This window comes from Cervus elaphus, chromosome 27, assembly GCF_910594005.1.
Source record: "Cervus elaphus chromosome 27, mCerEla1.1, whole genome shotgun sequence".
In the NCBI taxonomy this organism is placed as follows: Eukaryota; Metazoa; Chordata; class Mammalia; order Artiodactyla; family Cervidae; genus Cervus; species Cervus elaphus.
In genome coordinates, this window is record NC_057841.1 from 62,715,955 (window position 1) to 62,739,031 (window position 23,077).

At 48.6% G+C, this 23,077-nt stretch overlaps 1 protein-coding gene across 3 annotated transcripts in view; it reads left to right on the top strand.

Moving 5' to 3' along the window:
* The window catches only part of TNFRSF11A (TNF receptor superfamily member 11a), a 60,008-nt gene that overhangs the window by 11,763 nt on the left and 25,168 nt on the right, over positions 1–23,077 (top strand). For all 3 annotated transcript variants that reach the window (XM_043889110.1, XM_043889109.1, XM_043889111.1), the window contains exons 2-4: positions 14,477–14,558; positions 16,321–16,446; positions 21,585–21,725. In XM_043889110.1, the coding sequence (XP_043745045.1) occupies positions 14,477–14,558; positions 16,321–16,446; positions 21,585–21,725 (349 nt within the window). The remainder of the gene's footprint in view (positions 1–14,476; positions 14,559–16,320; positions 16,447–21,584; positions 21,726–23,077) is intronic.

The window sequence follows — 23,077 nt, forward strand, 5'->3', positions numbered from 1 at the left end:
CCTGCCTAGAGAACCCCATGGACAGAGGCGGCAGTCCACGCGGTGACAGAGTCAGACATGACTGAGGACTGACCCGTCACTTCCCCCGAAGAGCAGGGCAGAGCCCCGGCGTGTCCTGGACGCCCCGAGCAGCGCGCTCTGGGAAGCACGGGGCTCTGTAAGGTTACTGCAGGGAAGAGGAGAAAGGGGCTCTCGTCTCAGATGAGTAAAAGTTAAAACAAAAAATTCAAGAATGGCAAAGAAAAAAAAGCCCCCCACACTGGGAGAATAAAGGGGGTATTGACAGGAGCCTGGGCTGGTTGGTGTGAGGACGAGTCAGCCGTCCTCATCGCGCTGTTTAGGAAACAGACGGTCCCGCCATTTCAGGTAGCGCACAGCTGCAGACTTGCTTCACCCCTCATCCCCCCAGAAGACAAAGACACTTGCAATTAAAGTTTTGAAATGCAAGGTTATTTCTTCATTTTCCCTTGGGCCATATGTTTTCTAGGAGCAGAGATAATACATGCATTGTGAGCAGAGAAAGAGAGATGAGCAGAAATCAATGGACCTTTGATATGCTCTTGTCTGAATAAGTTTTCTTTTTTAATGAGCTTATCTGGAATCAGGGTGATCAGGGGAAAAAAACGCTGATGGGGCCATAAAAACCAACTTTCGAGACAGCTCATGAAGTCGATTGTATTGTCTGCTAGATCGAAATGGTGACTATGCCAAGACTTCTAAAAGGCCACAATTACTCTACATTTTTACGGGGTTTTTTTTTTCCAATTAAATCTGACCTGAGTCAGATTTTTGTTTCTGTGTGCAGTATCTATTTTTAAAAAATCTCATAGCAAAATGGTTAAGATAGTAAATTTTGTTATGAGTATTTTATCTCAGTTAAACTTTAAAACTAAAAAATCTTATGACGAGTTATTTCCTCTCTGATGGTAAAAATAGCATGAAGGGCTCATTATCTAAAATGTTATGTCCACTGTGAACTGACAGTCAGCGTCACACTGTCCTGAAGCTGCAGGTACGTATTAACTCATGATGTGGATAAATTATGTCACCAGTTGTGTGAATCTAGACTTCCCATTAATCTGACTTGCTCCCTCACCATGCAGGTCTCCACTCAAAAGTCACCTCATCAGTGAGGCTCCCCTCATAATTCCATCACCTTATCTTATTTTTTTCATCGTCACCATTCCAGCCAGATTCCATTATATGTCTATTTCCTGTCACTCTTCTCCCAAGGACTATAAGCAAGGTCTCTCTCCGTCTAATATCTACTGTGTCCACAAAACTTAAAATTGTCTGTGGCACATAGGATGTGTTCAGTTAACATTTGGGGAATAAATGAATGCAATTTTAATTTGTTCCACTTTTAGGTTGTAAACTGACCAAGCACGTCTTACTTAAATGCTAAAGCTCCCTGATTATTTTCTGGAGAACCATGCAGTGATGTTGTTTAGATCGGGAAAGTTTTTCTTCAATAGGAAAATCAAGCATTTCTTTCAAGATGGTGAAAATGAATCCAAGGGCCCTACAGCCCTCTGGTAACCATTCTGGTCTTATGTAATGAGTCAGTGCTGCTGACAGCTAGGTCTAGTCCTGTGCACAAGTCCAGGCAAAATGAAATTACCCCATAAGAATGGATAAAGGACTTATGTAGACATTTCTCTAAAAGTGGCCAACAGGTGCATAAAATAGATATTCAGCATCATTAGTCATTAGGGAAGGGAAGGGAAGTGGCTCAGTCGTGTCCGACTTTGCTTCCCCATGCACTGTAGCCTGTCAGGCTCCTCTGTCCATGGAATTTTCCAGGTAGGAATACTGGAGTATGTTGCCATTTCCTTCTCCAGGGGATCTTCGCGACCCAGGGATTGAACCCAGGCCTCCCGCATTGTAGATGGACGCTTTATCGTCTGAGCCTCCAGGGCAGCCGTTAGGGAAATGCAGGTCACAAGCACGCTGAGTGGCCAGGCGGATAAGACTTGGTGCTCCCAATGCAGGGGGCCCAGGTTCAATCCCTGGTCAAGGAACTAGATCCCACATGCTGCAACTAACAGCTAGTGCTGCAAATAAACAAATTAATTAATTATAAAAAACCACACTCGTTAGGATCACTATTACCAAAAGAAATGAAAAATAACAAGTGTTGGGAAAGACATGGAAAAATTGGAAGCCTCATGCGTTTCTGGTGAAAGTGTTAGTCTCTCAGTCATATCCATTTCTTTTTCGACCCCATGGACTGTAGCCCTCCAGGCTCCTCAGTCCAAGGAGTTCTCCAGGCAAGAATACTGGAGTGGGTTGCCACTCCCTTCTCAGGGGATCTTCCCCACCCAGGGATGGAACCCGTGTCTCCTGCATCGCAGGCAGATTCTTTACCAGCTGAGCCACCAAGGAAGTCCTGGTGCATTTCTGGTGGGAATGGACTAAAATAGCGCAGCAACTATGGGGGGAATGTCTGGTGGTTCCTCAAAGAGCTGAACACAGAATGACTGTGTGACTCAGGTGTGGACTCCAGAGAACTGAAAACAAGAACAGAGCAGATTCTCGTGTGCCAGCGTTCACCGCGGCTCACAGCAGCCCTGTTCCCAACAGGGAAATGGCGGGGTAACCCACATATCCACCCACAGATGAGCGGATAGGAAACTGACGTATTCATACAATGGCATACCGTTCTGCCATCAAAAGCAATGAAGTTCCCACATAGGCTACACCACGGACAAACCTGAAGACCACGCCACATGAAATAAGCCAGACACAGAGACAAACCCTGTATGATCCCACTTACGCGGGGTACCTAGAATGGTCAAGTTCACAGAGACAGAAGGCAGAAAGAGGCTGCCAGGTGCTGGAGGAAATATGGCATCGTTCTTTAACTCCAAGGTTCCCAGCCAGAGGGGAGAAGGAGGAGTTACTGTGTAGTGCTTAAAAGAGTCTCTATTTGGAGTAATAAGAATGTTCTGGTGAGACCGTAGTGATGGTTGTACAACATCATGAGTCTAATTAATGCCACTGAACTGAACACTAAAAAATAATTCAAACGGCAAATTGTGTTATGTGTGTGTGTGTGTATATATATATATATGTATTTTTTAAGTATATACATAAAATTTTCACTTTTCAAAGGGCTGATGTGAAAGAGCCAAATGCAGTGTTTCCAGATGGAGACAGCCCTTCCTCCCCTCCCTAAAGGAGCCTCTTCCTCTCCCTCCTGCCCGACCAGCACTGCCTGCCTCATGGGCTCACACCTGCTCTAGGCCTGGCCGTTCCGTCCCTGAGACTCTGGTCACGCCCCCATCAGACACTGCGTCGTCAGAAGGAGCGCGCCCTCTTATCGGCCTTTCTCACCACCCCTCTCTGCAGTCTGCTCCAAGTGTGGGAAAGTGTGAGTCGCTCAGTCGTGTCCCACTGTTTGCAACTCCCTGGACCATAGCCCGCCAGACTCCTCTGTCCATGGAATTCTCCAGGCCAGAATACTGGAGTGGGTTGCCTCTTCCTCCTCCGGGGATCTTCCCGACCCAGGGATCAAACCCTCGTCTCTTGCACTGGCAGGCAGATTCTTTACCATCTGAGACACCAGGGAAGCCCCAGGATGCTGCCGAAAAGGCCCCCATTTCTCCACAGCTGCCACGTCCTCCCGGTTCACTCCCTGGCCCCCTCAGCCCTGGGGCCCGCGCCCCTCGGGGTCTCCCCCGTCTCCTCCTCCTCCTGCCCAAGCATCCCTGGCTCCTCTGCCCCTTGCCCCTGCCCCCCAGCTTTGGGGTCCTCCCGCCGAGCTCTCTTCCCCTGTATCCCAGGCTGGGTTCCCTCCCCTTCCTGCTCCCGTAACCAGTGAGGGCTGCGTCCAGGCACTTCGTGGAACCTGATCTTCGGCAGACCAGGCCCTGGTCATTGCCTGGGTCCCCAGCTGCTAGTTCTCTCTCGCGGTGCCTGTGTGGTCCGGCGCTGCACGCTTTGAGAGGGTGGGATGGGCCCACGTCCTTGTCCTACACAAGCCTATGCCTTGCACGGGCACATGAGAACTCAGGAAAGATGTCCTTGAAGGTGTGATGATAGCAGAGCTTTTTAAGAGATGGGTGCTTTCTGTCATCAAACCCTAGACCAAGCTGAAATTTGCTTTCCGGTCATACCACATGAAAAGTCGCTTTGCAAGGTAAGGCAGATGACAGGCGGAGCAGTGACTGGCCTTCCTCTGCTGTCTGCAGATGAGGTCAGCTCCCAGCCCCTCGATGGGGAGTGGTCTGTACTTGGGGAGGGGGTACATTCCTGGTAGTGCTTTTCAGTGAGACCAGTAGTTGGCCAGCCGTGATGAATGCCTTCGAGCTGGAGTTTTGAATACTCTACCGCTGGAAACACATTCATAAAACACATTTTAGAATGTCCTAAATCCCTCAGTAGCAGCTCAGTTACTAATGCATTATCAATAGTAGTCACGATGTCATCCTTTTCTTCACATTCTTCTCAAACTAGACACATCTTTCCACGTTGTACCAATCAGAGACTAGATGAGCCTCAATTTTAGCAGCAGAATTTTCTTTTTCAAGAGTTGTATGTAAAATATATTTCTGTAAACGCAATCGTGGCTTCCTTGGTGATTTCAGTAAAGAATCCACCTGCCTGCCAATGCAGGAGAGGTGGGTTCAGTCCCCAAGTTGGGAATACCCCTTGGAGAAGAGAGTGACTACCCACTCCCATCTTCTTGCCTGGGAAATCCCCTGGACAGAGGAGCCGGGCGGGCTGCAGTTCACACAGTCTCAAAGAGTTGGACACCACTCAGCCATTAAACGACACCCACAGAGGGAGCTGTCGTATTTTAGACACTCAGGGAGTTTTCTGTGTAAGCCCTCTATTCTCTGTTACGTCATGACTTAGACCACGCACCTGGCTCGTATAACGCAGGGCTTTCACGCAGGTCAGTGGTCTCCCAGGGAGCGCTTAGGGTGATCTGGGTTGTTGGGGTGCATGGTTCAGTTCAGTTGCTCAGTCGTGTCCGACTCTTTGTGACCCCATGAATCGCACCACGCCAGGCCTCCTTGCCCATCACCAACTCCCGGAATTTACTCAAACTCATGTCCATTGAGTCGGTGATGCCATCCAACCATCTCATCCTCTGTCGGCCCCTTCTCCTCCTGCCCTCAATCTCTCCCAGCATCAGGGTCTTTACAAATGAGTCAGCTCTTTGCATCAGGCGGCCAAAGCATTGGGATGCGCAGGAGATCCCCCAAAGGCTGCCTGTTTATTTTCTTCGTCTCTTTCATTGGTAACATACCATCTTCATAGGTGCCTGTGTAATGTTCTGAAGTACGAAGTGTGAAGCTTGGGTTTGTGCGAAGAAAAAGTCTGAGTTTTCCTCTGTAAACCGTGAGCTTGAAATGCTGTCTGTTGAGCTTTTTGAAGTGAAAACGTCTAGCAGGGCATTTGGACATCCCTCCGTTCTGTCCCTGTTGACAGAAATCACTGGCAGGTTCTGGCAACCCCTTTATCAGCAGAAGCTTTGAGTCAGCTCACCCCCACCCAGCTTCCGCCGCCGCCGCCGGCTGAAGCCCCAGTCAGAAACCACCGCGTGACTCGGGCCACCTGCCACGATCCCAGTCCCACGAGAAAGCACTGCCGTATGTGAAGTCAAACAGGCTTTTAAAAAAATAAACCTCTTCAATTAGAAACACGTGTTTCTGGGAATTGCCTGGCTGCCCAGTGGTTCGGGGTCTGCACCTCCCACTGCAGGGGCACAAGCTGGAGTCCCAGCGAGGGAGCTGAGATCCTGCGCCTCTCGCAGAGAGGCCAAAAAAACCACGTTTTCCAGCCACCGGAAACACTCCGATGGCAGCTTCTGTGATCACAGCCAGGTTAAAACTAAACAGGGAAGGTGCGTCCAGAAGCTGCAGGGCAAATCCCTGCTCTTCCCCACCCTCTTTCCTTTTTCTGCCAACACCCCTTTCCCTCCGTCCCCCCATCAGGGGATGATCTGGTAGAAGGAACCCGTGCTCGCCGATTCCGCCCAGGGGTGCGATTAACCTCCTCTCCGGCGGCCGCCAGCCAGGGTGCACCTCTGTGCTGAGTGACTGACACAGTCGCTGCCCCCCTCAGTCCCCCAGCCACTGGCTGGAAAGGTCCTCAGCCTCAGTGGGAGGAAGCACAGGCTTCGTCTTCACTTGCCATTGCCACCTTGCCAGGCTTCCCTGGTGGCTCAGTTGGTAAAGAATCTGCCTGCAACGTAGGAGACCTGAGTTCAATCCCTGGGTCGCGAAGATCCCCTGGAGAAGGAAATGGCAACCTGCTCCAATATTCTGGCCTGGGGAGGTCCCAGGGACAGAGGAGCCTGGAGGGCTACAGTCTGCAAAGAGTCGGACACGACTGAGCGACTGAACCACCACATCGCTACATCATCTGCACATATTGTCCCATCGCGTCCTCACTGCGGTAGGAGGGGTACAATGATTCGCCCCATTTTACAGGCGAAGAGACAGAGACTTAGAAGTGAGTTATCCCCACCTTGTTCTCAGGTTGTAGAAAAGCAGACAGTTTTATTAAAGAAACGTCAGACCGGCCTGGAAGTTCAGGTCTGAGAGCTGCCCGGATGGCAGAGACGTAACGGGAAGCCCGCCCCGCTCTACCTGACCGGCGGAGCCACCTGGCCAGGCGTCTCCTCTGTCTTCACCGGCGCACTGGTACCAGCTGCCCTTCCTTCTCCAGGGGCTCTCCCAGCCCCAGCCTCTGCTCTGCTAAATCCTCACATTCTGGCTCCTCAGACTTGACTTCGTTAGTGTTTAGTTTTTCTATTTTCTGTAGAAACCTGATGTGCAAGCTTAATATGACTCCTCTATGACATCCACTTCCAGGTCTGAACTGTTAACCAAGAAGTCTGATGGTGGATGCTTTCTTTCCTGTAATAGACATAGAACTGTGCCATATTCGAGAATATAAAGCTGGATAAAATAGAGAAGGGGCTGGAAGCTTCTCAAGAAAAGGAGATAAGAAAGGGACCAAACTGAACAGGTCCCCCAGAACGTCTCAGTTTCAAGGGTCTGTGTTTGGACTCACTAATTGAAACATTTAGAGGGGAAGACTTAGGCCTTGTCTCTGGCCTGACTTCCCAGCCAGCTGAGAAAAGAAATGGACAAGAAGGAACAGAGACCTTTGTTTGCAGGTCTGTGACTGAGACCTTTAATGTGTTTGTTGTTTATTCGTTTCTAAAAATGAAAAGCTTCTCTCTGAAAGGCTTCAGAGAAAAAAAATTTCTTGGCGTGAAATCCTCATAGTAAAACCATTCTCTTGGTGTTCTGGGGAACAGAGCTCTCTAGTACTTGATTTCTGGGTGAGAGCACTTTCAATTGTGACTTCCTTTAAGGATATTTTTTTTCAAGGGCAGTAAGACTATTGAGTGTCATTTTCACATAAGTAGTTTCTCTCTTAAGAAAAACCACCTCTTTCAGTTAGACTGTAACAATCAGAAATGTGATACAATCTTTCCTTAATTTACAGCCAGATTCTCAAATATAGTCATGGATGATATTTTATAAAATAAAACCTATGGAAAATCCCTCATTTGTTCTTCTGGGTCGAGTTCTCTTCCTCTTGATTTGACAGAAGGAGCCAAGCTTCTTTCTGTTTTGTTACATGTCAGCATGAATTTTCAGTAGAGCAGAAAAGTAATTTTAGGATTCATAATGCCTTTCGGTACAATTGGGTTGATTAACTGCACGAAAAATAAATATTTAAGTCAATCTTCCCTGCAGGATTCCAAATACAGATCCTCCAATCTCTGCAGCTCCACTCAGAGAAATGTTTTGTTTCTTCAGCTTGGAGTTTTTCAGGATTAGACCCAACATGGCATTGCATTGAGAAACAAATCCAATAAATCCACGGAGCTTTATAAAGACAGTTGTGATTTACAATTTATTATCTCCCAAAGCCTCGCATAGACTGTAGACATGGTTATTCCAGAGAGTCTGTCAGCCATTAAAATTAAATACTAGCTTGTATGCCCTGAAACAAATATCCAGATGACACAAAACCCAAAAGAAAGTGAGGTAGCAGATGGCCAATATGTTAGATGCATTGTCTTAGCTTCTTTTTTTATTTTAATTTTAACTTCTTTAAGACTGCCCAAGGAATTTGTATGGGCGGGGGAGAAGAAAGGGGGAAATGTAAAAGATATTTGCTATAAACAGACTAGGGTTTCTTCTACACTCAGGAGCTGTCTGTTAGAAAGCAGAAGTTAGTCGACGTAAGCTCTGCGGGCCAGACGTTGCTTTTGTAGCTTATTGATTAAGACCTGTAATAGGGCCCTGTCGGCACATGAGTGGTTTTTACAAGACTTCTAAGTACCCTGAATCAAAGCGTATTCCCCAAGACACAAGCGCTGCAACAGACCTGACGCTGAATTTATGTGACTGTACCCTTTATTCCGTAAATAGTTTAGAAGTCGTTCTGCTTTATTTGTTTAATGAAAACAATGAGGGTTCAAAAGCCCTATTGTTTAGAGGGAAACAAATCAATCCTGAAGGCAAAGGAGATAGAAATGTAGATAACTAGAAGTCTGTACCTCTCAAGTCGGTTACCAAAGGCCATCTGTTGCTCCATCTTCAGCAAAGAGACGAGACTGGAGGTGGTTGAAAATCACTCCATTTACTGAAAATCTGCAGCCTTATGCTGAATCCCTGCTCCCCACCCTCCCATTCCCTGGGAGATTGCTTCTGAAATGCTTAAGCAGAAACATGTTTTCATCAAATTCCTACCTTATGAGGACTGTTACCAGTGATAAGAGCTGCCACCTTTGGTTTTAGAGGAAGATTGTCTTTCAGTCACTGTGTCTGGCTCTGCGACCCCATGGACTGCAGCACGCCAGGCTCCCCTGTCCTTCACTGTCTCCCAGAGCTTGCTCAAACTCATGTCCATTGCGTTGATGATGCTATCTAACCTTGTCATCCCTTGTCGCTCCCTTCTCCTCCTGCCTTCATTCTTTCCCAGCATCAGGGTCTTTTCCAATGAGTCAGCTCTTTGATCAGGTGGCCAAAGTACTGGAGCTTCAGCATCAGAGGACGGAGTCAGGCCCACATTCTGAGCAGTTGGGAGGAAAGGGCCAGAGGACCAGAAGGAGCTTGACAGGCCTGAGGGCTCCCCGCTGCTGATGAGATGAGGGATGTCAGAACTAGGACCTAAAGGAAAAGGAGGGGTAAGACTGGAGGGGCTGAGGGCATCCCCTCATTCATACCAAAAAATGCCACTCTGTGGATGTGGGCCATCTGGGCAGAGGCTGGTATCCAAAAGATCCAGCTCTGGCTCGCTGGAAACCAAGCCTAAGAAGGTGGGGTTTAGGGTCGTGGGAGCAGGGAAGCCAGAGGCAGAGCTGGTGTGGCCTGTAGCATCAAGGGACAGGGCCCCAAGGGATCAGTCAGGACGTCCAAGGTCTAGATTTCCTACTAGTTACAAACGCGGGGACTGCAGTGCAGAGGGAGAGCCATGGGCTCCTGGACGTGGAGCTTGGGATCAGAGTGAGACCAGCACAAGATGAAGCCAGTTCTGCATGTGTCTGAGCCCCAGGGAGCCGCAGGTCTACTAAGAGGGTTCACCCTAGAGCTGCAAGTGGAGGAAAACACAGGGCTTCTCAGAGGCAAAGAGCAAAGAACAAGGGTCAAGTCAGTTCAGTTGCTCAGCCGTGTCCGACTCTGTGCGACCCCATGGACTGTAGCACGCCAGGCTTTCTTGTCCATCTCCAACTCCCGGAGCTTGCTCAAACTGATGTCCATCGAGTCAGTGATGCCATCCACCCATTTCATCCTCTGTCGTCCCCTTCTCCTCCCACCTTCAATCTTTCCCAGCATCAGGGTCTTTTCCAATGAGTCAGTTCTTTGCATCAGGTGGCCAAAGTATTCGAGTTTCAGCTTCAGCATCAGCCCTTCCAATAAATATTCAGGACTGATTTCCTTTACGATAGACTGGTTGGATCTCTTTGCAGTCCAAGGGACTCTCAAGAGTCTTCTCCAACACCATAGTTCAAAAGCATCATTTCTTCGGCTCTCTTTATGGTCCAACTCTCACATCCATACATGACTACTGGAAAAACCATAGCTTTGACTAGGTGGACCTTTGTTGGCAAAGTAATGTCTTTGCTTTTTAATATGCTGTCTAGGTTGGTCATAACTTTTCTTTCAAGGAGCAAGCATCTTTGAATTTCATGGCTGCAGTCACCATGAGCAGTGACTTTGGAGCCCAAGAAAATAAAGTCTCTGTTTCCATTGTTTCCCCATCTATTTGCCATGAAGTGATGGGACCAGATGCCGTGATATCAGTTTTCTGAATGTTGAGTTTTAAGCCAGCTTTTTAACTCTCCTCTTTTACTTTCATCAAGGGGTTCTTTAGTTCTTCTTCACTTTCTGCCATAAGTGTGCTGTCATCTGCATATCTGAGGCTATTGATATTCCTGCTGGCAATCTTGATTCCAGCTTGTGCTTCATCCAGCTCAGCGTTTCTCATGATGTACTCTGCATATAAGTTAAATAAGCAGGGTGACAATATACAGCCTTGTCGCATTCCTTTCCCGATTTGGAATCAGTCTGTTGTTCCATGTTCAGTTCTAACTGGACCTGCATACAGATTTCTCAAGAGGCAGGTCAGATGGTCTGGTATTCCCATATCTTGAAGAATTTTCCACAGTTTGTTGTGATCCACACAGTCAAAAGCTTTGGCATAGTCAATAAAGCAGAGGTAGAAGTTTTTTTGGAACTCTCTTGCTATTTTGATGATCCAGCGGATGTTGGCAATTTGATCTCTGGTTCCTCTGCCTTTTCTAAATCCAGCTTGAACGTCTGGAAGTTCATGGTTCACATACTATTGAAGCCTGGCTTGGAGAATTTTGAGCATTACTTTACTAGTGTGTGAGATGAGTGCAATTGTGCGGTAGTCTGAGCATTCTTTGGCATTGCCTTTCTTAGGGATTGGAATGAAAATGGACCTTTTCCAGTCCTGTGGCCACTGCTGAGTTTTCCAAATTTTCTGGCATATTGAGTGCAGCACTTTTCACAGCATCATCTTTTAGGATTTGAAATAGCTTACCTGGAATTCCATCACCTCCACCATCAAAGGAGGAAAAAAAGAACAAGGGAGGGAAAACAACAACAACAACAAAGTATATCTTGTCTTCTCCGGAAGGTGCAGGCCTCCTAAAGAGAGTTTTCTAGATTCTTTTTATTTACCCCCAAAGCACATTTCCTTGGGGCTTCCCTGGTGGCTCAGATGGTAAAGAATCTGCCTGCAATGCCGGAGACTGGGTTCAATCCCTGGGTCAGGAAGATCCCCTGGAGAAGGGATAGGCTACCCATTCCAGTATTCTTGCCTGGAGAATTCCATGGATAGAGGAGCCTGGCGGGCTACAGTCCTTGGGGTCGTAAAGACTCAGACATGACGGAGCAACTCACACACACACATATTTCATTAACCATATCTATGTACGCATGTTGCCTTATAAGTTGTATTATGTTGATTGTCATTTTGAAAGTCTGAAGGTGTGCTGCAAAGTATCTAATGTAACTCACGAACAAAGTAGGGATCAGTTTAAGTTCTACCTTAAATTAAATTAATACCAAAATTGTCTGCCTCACCACAGTCAAATTTCCCAGTAGCAGAATTACTGATGTAACTTGAAAGATCAGTAATCCTATAGCGGTGTGAAACAAACATGTCAGTTCTGCAGTGATGAAGATGTTCTGGAATTAGACAGCAGTGCTGGTTGCATAACTTTTTGAATATACAAAAAAAAAAAAAAAAGCCCAGTGAATCATAACCTTTGAAAGGGGAAATTTCATAGTATGTGAATTATCTCTCAATATTTTAAAAAGAAGACATGTCCAGGTATAAAGTCACAATTCGCTTAGGAGACAGAGATGGATATTAAGGAACAATCTGAAAAAAAAAAATCTGTTTAAGAGGACATCTGGTCACCTCTGGAATCGCAGCTTCCCTGTTTTTGCCAGGGTTACACTCCTGGGCCAGAGGGCGGATGGGCGGAATGAATCACAGCCATGCGCCTAGACGTGTAAACAAACTGTCCACACTTTCAGGTGGCTGACGCTCATCAGGTACCGGGGTTTGGAGCCCAGCGCCCAGCCCACAGTGGCACCTGACCACTTCTGGCTGCTGCTTCAGGAGGCGCCCTTTTAGCAAATTCCCCTAAAAAGAACCTGTGTACGTGACCCAGACAAAGCCTGCCCATATCTCACAGAGACTTGCAGTTTTCTTACGGGTCAGATGCAATCGGCCTTGATCATCTGAAATAGGGTCCAACCGCACATTTCTCTGGTCTGCTTTGTCATCAGCATGGCAGGGGCGCTCACATACCATCAGGCTTACACAGACCCTTTCTGTGAAACAGCATCTGCATTGCCGCGTCTATCCTCACCGTCTGCCTCTGCGCATCTCCCCTCTCTGCACACGTTGCTATGCCGACGCAGAGACACGGGTTCCCATGGAAACAGGGAAAGCCACCAGCGAGCAGAGGCGGGGCGGCTTCTGTTGCGTCATCTTTCCCAGTGTCCACGGGCTCACTGCCCTGACCCTGTGAGCCTGTCGGGCGGTGGACGCTTGGGGAACGTCGGTCCCGATACCCGGGTCCACGGAGAGGGTCAGACGGCCTAGGAACCAAGTCCAGATACAGCCTTCCCGGCACACTGGCTCCAGAAATACATTCGACGCTCTCGTTGACCTCAGAGGAACTGTCCCCGACCGCAGCCCCCCAGAAGCTCTTTGCCTGACCCGGGGGAGGTCGGGGAGGCCCTTACTGGCTGCGTCCTGCACGCCCTACTTACTCTTAATTTTTACTTTTTGGCCATGCCTCATGGCGTGTGGGATCTTTGTTTCCTGACCGGGGATCGAACCCGGGCCCCCTGCTTTGGACGCACAGTGTTCACCACCGGACCACCAGGGAAGTCTCTCTTTTCCGGTTTTAAATTTATTTTTGGCTGTGCTGGGTCTTCGTTGCGGCATGGGTTTTCTCTACTCGCGGCCCGCGGAGGCTGCCCCAGTTGCGGCTCGCGGGCTTCTCTTGAGGCGCGCAGGCTCGGCGTGCAGCTTCGGGAGTCGTGGTTCCCGGCTCTAAAGCGCAGGCTCAGTCGCTCTGGTTCACGGGCTCAGCTGCTCCGCAGCATGTGGATCTTCCCAGGCCGGGGATCGAACCTGTGCCCCCGGCGTTGGGAGGGGGCTCTTGACCGCTGAGCCGCCCGGGAGCCCCTGCTGATCTCCATCCTGTGAGCCCTGAGGACACCCCCAGGTCCCCAGGTCCCCGTGCGCGCAGGGAGGGCCCGCTGCCCCCCTTGCAGCCCACCCTGGAGTGCCGGAGCCCTCTGAGGGCAAGGTGGTGACTGCGGACCCCCGGCCCAGCAAAGCCCTACCCCTCAGTGAGTGCACGCCGCCGTCTGCGCCGCTGCCCCCGGGCTTCCGTCTCCCCTGGGTCTGTAGCTCCACTGCCTGCATGTCCACAGCGGTGTGTGTTGTTTTTCTCTAACAGAGACGCTGATAAGGGAAAGAGCTTTACTGCGGCAAAGTGATAAGAATCTGAGCGAATGCAGGGTACTTGGCTTTTGCTTTGTTTTGCTTAGATGAGCAAATGTGGAAATTAACATTGGTGTTAGAATCATGCAGAAAGGAGACCGAAGTTCAAAAAGCTGAAGCGGCACATGGACATTCCTCCAGCCGGCGGGCTGGCGCGAGTCCAGGCTCCAGGTCACAGGCTCCCTATAACCCCTTGCTGTCCCACTTTTAAAACTTCTCTGCATGTTTGAAACTTTTTAAAGGCAAGCAGTACTAAGCATCTTTCTAAAATCAGAAGTAGCTTGTCAGATCACATTTCCCCTGATATAACACACCGGCTTCCCAGGTGGCTCAGTGGTAAAGAATCGGCCTGTAAAAGTCAGCAGACAGATGCAGGTTTGATCCCTGGGTCAGGAAGATCCCCTGGAGGAGGGCATGGTAACCCCCTCTAGTGTTCTTGCCTGGAGAATCCCATGGACAGGAAAGCGTGGCGGGATACAGTCCATAGGGTCACAAAGAGTGTAATACACGGATGAAGGGACCCCACTCTGTGCTTCTCCAGTTTTTATGACCAAAGTGGACTGACCACACTGTCCGCCACAGGATGACACAGACGTGGGGCCACTTTGTACGTGGTTGGTAGAAAGTAGTTTTCAACCTTCTGGGTACCACTTATAAATTTCCCTTCAATTCAGCCTGTTCGCATGAGCATAACTGAAATATTTTTAAATACTTAAATGGATCTTGATGCCAGGATCATTGGTTTTGTATATTCTTGGGGGGGGGGGGTGGGCTAGAATAGGATAGTGATACCTTTGGTGGGGGGTGGTGGGCTAGAATAGGATAGTGATACCTTTAGTGGGGGGGGGCGGTATCATGCAGAGCGGTGGCAGGACAGTTTCTGGTGGCTTCCTCTGGGAGGAACTTGTGCCTAATCTCTACCTGATGCACATTTTCTTTTTAGGTGACTTTTCAGATCGCCCCTCCGTGTACCAGCGAGAGGTATTATGAGCATCTTGGACAATGCTGTAAGAAATGTGAACCAGGTTCGTGCTGCTAAACCTCCTTTTGCTGTCCTCCCCAAGTGGGCAGGGCCCGTTTTTATTTTAACGTTAGTAAGTGATTCTATCCTGCCAGATGAGAAAAGAAATCGGATAGGCTTCTTATGGCAGTGGCAGGTAGTAATGTCTGTCATTCTGAAGAGAAAAATCTTACTCTCAATAGGTGAAGCAACTTAAAAACCAAGAGCAATTTCAGAGACTGGAATTAAGTGCATGCTGGAGTGTGAGTTAAGGACCAGTTTCCTCAAACACTATTTCTTGAGAAGGCAAGAGGTTTTTTTAAAATGCTGTTTTAGAAGTTTGTGATTCAAACTCTCAAAATATTCAATAGAACTCTTATTTAAAAGTATCATTTGGGGGTAGTTCCCTGGTTGTTCTGTGGTTTGGGCTCAGCTCTTTCACTGCCGTAGCCCAGGTTCAACCCCTGATGGGGAATTAAGATCCCACAAACCACGAGGTAAGGCCAAAAAAAAAAAAAAAAAAGTATTAATTTCATAGAAATTCACCAGGGGTGGGGGTGGGGATGGGGATGGGGATGATTGTCTTTGAATCACTACCAAAAATTGCCTAAATCCTGTTATAACTTCTCCCACAACATCTGCTGAGGAGTAGGAGGTAGACTGGTCACCATTTCCCCAAAGTTGTTTTGACAAGGAGGTGGCCAGCTACTTCTGTGGCCTGGGTGAGGCCCCAAGTCCAGAGGGTCCTCACTCACTCCCTGTTCTGGGGATGGAAGAGGAGCTTTAAGGAAAAGGAGCTTATCTTATTACAAATCCTTTAGCTATTTCAGCTACAAATATTTTTGGGGTGCACAGAGTGAAGATCCATTGATTCTCATGCATATGTGTGTGTTTCTGAGCGGGTGTATTACTCTGATCAAACGAAGTTAACCGTGAGCCCACAGTGTGCGTAGGACAAAAGAAACAAACTCTGCGGGTCGACAGTAAAGAGGCTTTGAAGACGGAGATGTGAGGCAGGAGATGAAGTTTCTCTTGCTTAGCCCCCAGGGAACCCCTCGAGTTCTGCAGGCACCAGTTTGAAAACCGCAGTTCTTTTCCTGAGTCAGCAGGGCTTGGGAGTGGAAAGGCCTAGGGTTTCACTTAGGAGGTCTGAAAGACCGCGGTGACCACAGGCACAGCAAACCCCAGGGAGGTTATCTGGGCCAGCGGGGAGGCCTGAGGAGCCCCTGCTGTAAGACATGACCTCTGTCTTTGGGGGCATCCTGGGACCACATCATGTAAAGGGTTTGGTAGACTGGTGCTTTTTGTTTTTGTTTTTTTTCCCTTGGCTACTCCGTAAGACTTGCAGGATCTTAGTTCCTCGACCAAGTATCGAACCTCGGTGCTCAGCAGTGAAAATGCAGAGTCCTAACCACTGGACTGCCAGGGAATTCCCAGACTGACTCATTTTTGTTGATTTATTGGGAGACTTCCTTTGGGAAGAACTTGTGCCTAATCTCTAGGCAAATAGAGATTGTCAGATCACATTTCCCCTGATACAACACACAGGCTTCCCAGGTGGCTCAGTGGTAAAGAATATGCATGTAAAAGTCATCAGACAAAGAGATGCAGGTTTGACCCCTGGGTTAGGAAGATCCCCTGGAGGAGGGCATGGTAACCCACTCTAGTGTTCTTGCCTGGAGAATCCCATGGACAGGGAAGCGTGGTGGGATACAATCCATAGGGTCACAAAGAGTATAATACACGGATGATTTTTGATTGGTGCATGTTCCCCCTTCTAATTTAAGGAACGTACATGTCTTCCAAATGCACCACTGCCTCTGAAAGCGTCTGTCTGCCCTGTGGCTCGGACGAATACCTGGACACCTGGAACGAAGAAGATAAATGCCTGCTGCACAAAGTCTGCGATCCAGGTGAGTCAGCCCGTCAGGGGCAGTGTGGGAAACGACATGGTTGGATGCGGCGACGCTGTGCCTTTGGGGGCAAGGGAAGACGTCTGCCCGCAGACCCCCAGAGGGTGCGCTTTAGATCCCAGGGGCACTGTGTTACGGGTTTCCGTAGGGAACTTCTGGAATGTATCTGTTTTGCTTTTATTGAAGATTTACAGTGTCCTGTTTGTCTGCGGTGTACAGCAAAGTGGTTCAGGGGTGTGTGTGTGTGTTACTTTTTCAGATTCTTTTCCCTTTTAGGTTATTACAAAGTATTGTGTGTAGTTTCCTGTGCTATACAGTTGATCCTTGTTGGCCATCTATCTTATATACATCAGTGTGTGTATGTTAATCCCAGACTCCTGATTTATACCCTCTCCTAGCTTTCCCCTTTGCTAACCATATTTGTTTCCTATGTCTGTGGGTCTATTTCTGTTTTGTAAATAAGTTCATTTGTAATATTTTTTTAGATGCCACATGTAAGTGATAATATGTGATATTTGTGTGTTCAGTCCTGGAAGGTATCTTACACTTGACAGAAGGTTTCCACGGCATTTCCACATACGCTGTGTTACTTCTCACAAAAAAACCCTGTGAGAAAGCTGATTATCCCATTGTAAAAATGAAGAAACTAAGAGCGAGTGAGTGATTTCTCCAAGGTTACAAATGAGAAGCAGGACTCAAAACCAGGCCTTCTAACTCCCAGGTCTTTTTCCTAAACTATCCACGTCTTCCTACCTCCATAGTCTGATCTCTTTATCATACTGCTATAGGGCTTTTGACTCAGATCTTTTAAAAATTAAAGTTTATTTATAAGACTAGGATCAAAATATGTCTCCTAAGTCCCAACCCAGAAGCTCCTTTCATCCCCCTTTTCCCATTTTTCACTCAGTCTATCTGTTAAGGAAGCCACGCCATCAGTCCTGTAGAGGCTCCACTGTCAGAGCTTTGCTAGCTGCATTATCTGGGTCTCTTTAAACACACGTCTTCTGTCCCCTGTATTTCCTGCAAAAGGGTTATTAGATCTAGAAGGCTGATCAGAATCTGGTTTGGGTTTTTCTGCTTTGTTTTTGGCAAAACTCCTTCAAAAGGTGATGTCAGGGGTCACAGTGTAGCTGCTTCTCTCTTTTCTGGGTGATATGAGCAGCTGTTGATGATCATGACCTAGATCCATTTTCATTTAGGGGCTGCAGAAAGGTGATGTTCTAACTCCATCATCCTTTCTTCATTTATTGGCTGGAACGCTTTCTAAACAGAAACTTCTCTCATCAACTGGTCGCTACCCTGAAGTGCAGTCTATACAGGAAAGGCAGAATGAATGCTTATAACTTTATTTTTTCACTTTTCAATATAATGACCCCATCACCAAGTTGTCCCCAGAGGATCTGTATGAACATCACAAGCTAGCTTCCTTTCTCACTCCCTGCCGTCTTGGTAGCTGCACTTGGTTGGAGGCATCCCACACCTAACACCGCAAAGACGACGAGAAAGTTGCTGGAGTTGATTGACTCTAGGCTCCAGTTCGTTATGAAAAGTGGAAAGTGTGTGCTGGGGTGCAAGCAGACTCTGAAAATGATCAGACAGGCAAAGTGAAACTGGTCGTCCTCGCTGACCACTGCCCAGCCCTGAGGGAGCCTGAAATCGAGTATCGTGTGACAACGGCCAGAGCAAGCGTCTGTCACCATGGTGCTCAGTTGCATCCAGCTCTTTGCGACCCCATGGACTGTTGCCCACCAGGCTCCCCTGTCCTTGAAATTTTCCAGGCAATATTCTGGAGCAGGTTGCCATTTCTTACTCCAGGGGATCTTCCTGACCCAGGGATCGAACCTGCATCTCTTGTGTCCCCTGCACTGGCAGACAGATTCTTTACCACTAGTGTCTATCACTGTGGTGGCAGCAACACTGAATCGGGCACTGCACGTGGAAAATACTACACAGCCAGACACACCGGCTCCCAGTGAGCCAGGTGACCGACATCATGAGGGGCATGCCGGGACAGACCCGTGAAGAGTAGGTCATGCACAACTTTTCTTTAATAAAACTAGCCAGAGCTTATTTTTTAGAAAAAGGAATATTATGAACTCACGCATTTACACATTGGAGGTGTTTTAATCTACTGCAGTCTTACTGGGGCTTATATGATCGCTCCTCTCCCTCGGGTATCTCTAAGAGCTCTCTTTCTCCCAGGCTTATCTTGGACACTTCCTTCCCTGAAGCTGGAATGAGCCATTTTTCCAAGGATTTCTCATCGCTTCATTAGAACATCTTATTTAGTGACTTCAGTCTGGGTGCTCAGAAGGCTCATTGCTACAAGGATTGATCCTTGTATTGATATGTAGGGGTTTTTTTTTTTTTTCAAATAGAACAAAAATACTAGGAAACAAGTATTTTTTAAAGCACTGTAATATTTCTAAAATTAGAGACAGCTGGCAGACTTTGTCTGGAGAAGGTAACATGGAAAGTCCACTGAGCGAAGCATCTGATCAAGTCCTTTTTCTTTCCCATTGCTTAGTGGTGAGTTTGACTCATCACTGTCTCTTGGAAAGAAAGATTCACTCTGTCTACTGCCAAAATTGATTAAAGCCCCAAACCTGGTGCATTAAGACATTAAAAACTATGTCAAAATCATCCATCACCACACAGGGTTATATGCACTTACTTTTGAATGGGGGTGGGGGGGCTTCCCTGGTGGCTCAGCAGTAAAGAATCTGCCTTCCAAGCAGGAGACGGGGGTCCCATCCCTGAGTCAGAAAGACCCCTGAGAAGGAAGTGGCAACCCAGGCCAGTGTTCTTGCCTGGGAAATCCCATGGACGGGGGAGCCTGGTGGGCTGCAGTCTGTGGGGTCACAAAGAGTCGGACACTCCTCCACAACAAACCACCACCACAGAGTTTGAGTGGGAGACTGGAATTCGAGTTTTCCAAGGAGAGTGACTCTCGGCCACGTGTGTTGCAGACATCAGGTCCACGTTTATGCAAGTTGGTCGTGGTGCGTCACAGCTGACCTGGGCTTTGGAGAGTGGACCCCGAAGGCAGAGGGACCTCTGGTCCCCCAGGCTCTGGTCTGGAAAGAAGGGGGACAGGAGACACTGCTTCCCTGCAGTTACAGCTCCAGACAGTGAACTGGGACGCGCTTCTGGTTGGTTTGTTTGCTCTGGAGCTCTGCCCTTGGCAGTCCAGGCTGCTGTAGCAGAATACCACAGACTCGGTGGCTTAAACGGCAGATACGTACTCCTCACAGCTCTGAAGGCTGGAAGTCCGAGATCAGGGTGCCAGCATGGTCCGCTTCTTCACGAGGGCCCTGTTGTTGGCTCCAGGGCAGCCACTTTCTTGTGTCCTCATGTGGTGGAGAGCAGAGAGAGTGAAAGCACGTTTTCTGCCATCTCTCATTATAAAGGCACTAATCCCATTCAGGGCGGCTCCACCCTCATGACCTAATCACCTCCCAAAGCCCCCACCTCCTAATGCCATCACACTGAAGGGGATGAGGACTTCAACATAAGAATTTTCAGGGGACACAAACATCAATCCGTAACTAACACTGGTAAGTATTAGGGGATGCACAGAACAAGGGCTGTCTGGACAATCCAGGATAGATGAGGCTGTGTAGTGGCAGGAGGTCTGTTTTAAATAATGTTACTGTGCTGTGTGTGTGTATGTGTGTGCAGTTGGTTCCTGTTATTCACTGTGCGTGCATGCATCCGTGCGTGCTAAGTCGCTCTCCGGTTCCAGCTCTCGGTGACCCCATGGACTGTAGCCCACTCTCTCCATGGAACTCTCCAGGCAAGAATACTGGCGTGGGTTGCTATTCCCTTCTCTAAGGGATCTTCCAACCCAGGGATTGAACCCAGGTCTCCCCTATTGAAGGCAGATTCTTTTACCACCTGAGCCACTGGGGAAGTCTGTTATTCAGGACAGTTAAGTTCTATAAAGTCATCACAAACACTGAGTTAGCAAATACTTCCCCTGGGTGGGTAAACATGACCTACATTTGTGCCTGTTTTTTGTGTAAAGACACCTTACTTAAGAAATATTTTGATGCATTAACAGTGTCACAATAAACAACACTTAACACAGTTTATCTAACATATGGATTTTCTCTGGAAGACACATCACTGCCTTCCTCGAAACACTCGGCAACAGTTCAGCCCTAGGCTGGGGGGGCCGCTTTACAGAAGGAGCTCACCAACAAAACACCAACAAAACACAGAAATAAAGACCCTAAACAGAACACAAGGAGTCTGGTTTCCAGTGTGAGAGCTGAAAGGAAGGCAGCACGACCTCCTCTGCCCTCAGCTGGGGACGGACCTGTCCAGCTGGTGGCTCAAAGTTTTCACTGTTCTGCGTGTTTCTGAGAATAACTGCAAAAGCGCCAGAAGTATTGATTTGGAGGATACGATTGGATTTTAAGGAGAGGGTGAAAGTGCAAGTGTGAACCAGCGAATAACGAGGATGAGCTGAGCTTGTGAGCATTTACCTCTGTTGCACAAAAACTGGAAAGGGCCAGGAGGCCTGAGAAAAGGAGAGAGGTCTTCTGTGTTGTAAGAAAAGACAGGACGAGCGCCTCATCCTGAATTTGGGGGAGAGATTAATTTCCAAGTATGTCGCCAGGCCCAGCCTCTGTGCTTCTCCCACTTACCTGCTCACACAGGGAGGTCCGTTTTCAAGGAGGCCCTACAGGACCCCAGATGAACCCCCGTCTCCAGAAAACCTATGGGTTTAGATCCCGTTATCCCTGGTATTAAGAATGCGTGTCACATCTGAATTTACTAAAAATCAAGGAGCTGTTAAGTCCAGTTTTGCATGAGTCAAAATCGTCAGTACTTAGTAGCTCCCTGGGCCTTAATCTTCCTACTAACATGAAAATTGACTTCTGAAAACGCACAGGTCTCCTAATTGTTGAGAGAGAGAAAAAAAAAACAACCCCACCCCGAGCGGGATGTTTTGGTCCCAGCACCAGAGCTGTGCGGGGGAACCTGAGGGTTCCCGGATCCTGGCCTCGTGACTCACCGCGCGCGCCCCGGGCGGGCGGGCGGGCGCCGGGGGTCCGGGGGGTCCGAGGGGTCCAGGGCGGGGGCGGCGGGCGCGAATGGCACGAGGCGGACGGTGTCTTTCTCTCCTGCAGGCAAGGCCCTGAGGGCCGTGGAGCCCGGCAACCGGACGGCGTCGCGGCGCTGCGCCTGCATCTCCGGCTACCACTGGAGCGAGGACTGCCACTGCTGCAGCCGCAACGCCGAGTGCGCGCGCGGCTTCGGCGCCCGCCCCGGTACGCGCGGCCGGGCGGGGCCTCCCGGGGCGCTCCCCGGTGTGCGGGGCCCCCCGCGCCTGCGGCCTCTCGGGGCCCCTCGGGCGCTCCCCTGTGTGCGGGCGGGCCCCGCGCCTGAGGCTTCTCGGGGCGCTCCCCTGCGCCGTCACGCTCGGCCGGCGCGGGGGCGCGGGAGACGAGGGTCCTGGGAGGCCGAGGGTCCCGCGGGAGGAGGCGAGGGTCCCCGGAGGCCGATGAGGGTCCCCGGAGGCCGAGCGCAGGGTGAGCGCCCGCAGGACGCGTGAGAACTCAGCGCCCAACCCCAGGCTCCTCCTCCTGCGAAACCTTCCCATCCCCATTTAGGGGGAGACAGGATCAGGCAGGGGTCCCCTCAGTTTTTTTTTTTTTAGAACTTGTGCACCCTCTTAGAAGAATTTTGCAAAGCCGTGTGCGTCCAGTCAAAATTTTTAATCGACATCTAAGCATTTTTATTACAAATTTCGAGAGTTGCTAAGGACTTAGTTTCCAGGGAATTAGTCCGTAACACTTTATAACATTGTCAGTGGGTTCTGAACCCCTAGCCGTTGGATACGCATCATCATCCGTGTGAAAAGGTAGCTATCAGAGGCCATCCCTGGAGGTGCAGTGGTTTGACCCCTGGTCGGGGAACTAAGGTCCTACATGTCCCAGGGTGTGGCCAAAATTTTTTTAAATGAAAAAATAAAATTGCAATGATCGTCTCTAACTGTTGGAAACTCTATGTGGCTCTTTTTCTCTCGTTTGATTTGTATCCATTTCACCTTCCCCACAGAGTTTCATCGTAATATATTTTTAGGCTCAGAGGGTTTTTACTAATTACCTTTTCAATTTCACATGTTAAAAATGCACCTATTTGAAATTTTAATTTTCTTTTCTTTTTGGTTGCACCAGGCTCCTTGCAGGGCCTTGGTTCCCCCACCCCAGGAACGTACCACCCCCCGCCCCACTTCACCCCCTCTATCCCCTCCCCCTGCAGTGAAAGCTCTGAGTTCTAACCAATCACTAGACCGCCAGGGAATTCCATGAAATTTTAATTTTTTAAAATTTCTTGTGACTCAAGCTTTTAAGGTTAAAAACATTTCTTCTGGACTGACTTGTTCTACAGTGGTTATTAACACAGTTGGTTCAAAAGATGAATGACTATATTATATTTTGCTATACTAATAGTTATAAAAGTAAAGCCTGAGTTGGGAGAATTAAAATATTAATCATTTCATTTCATATTGAGGAAAATCTGCATCACAGAGTCTGACTAAGTCAGCCCTGATTATCAGTTAAACCAGACAGGCTTTCTCTTGGGAAAAGTCGGACTTGACTTTTTGTTTGCTAAAACA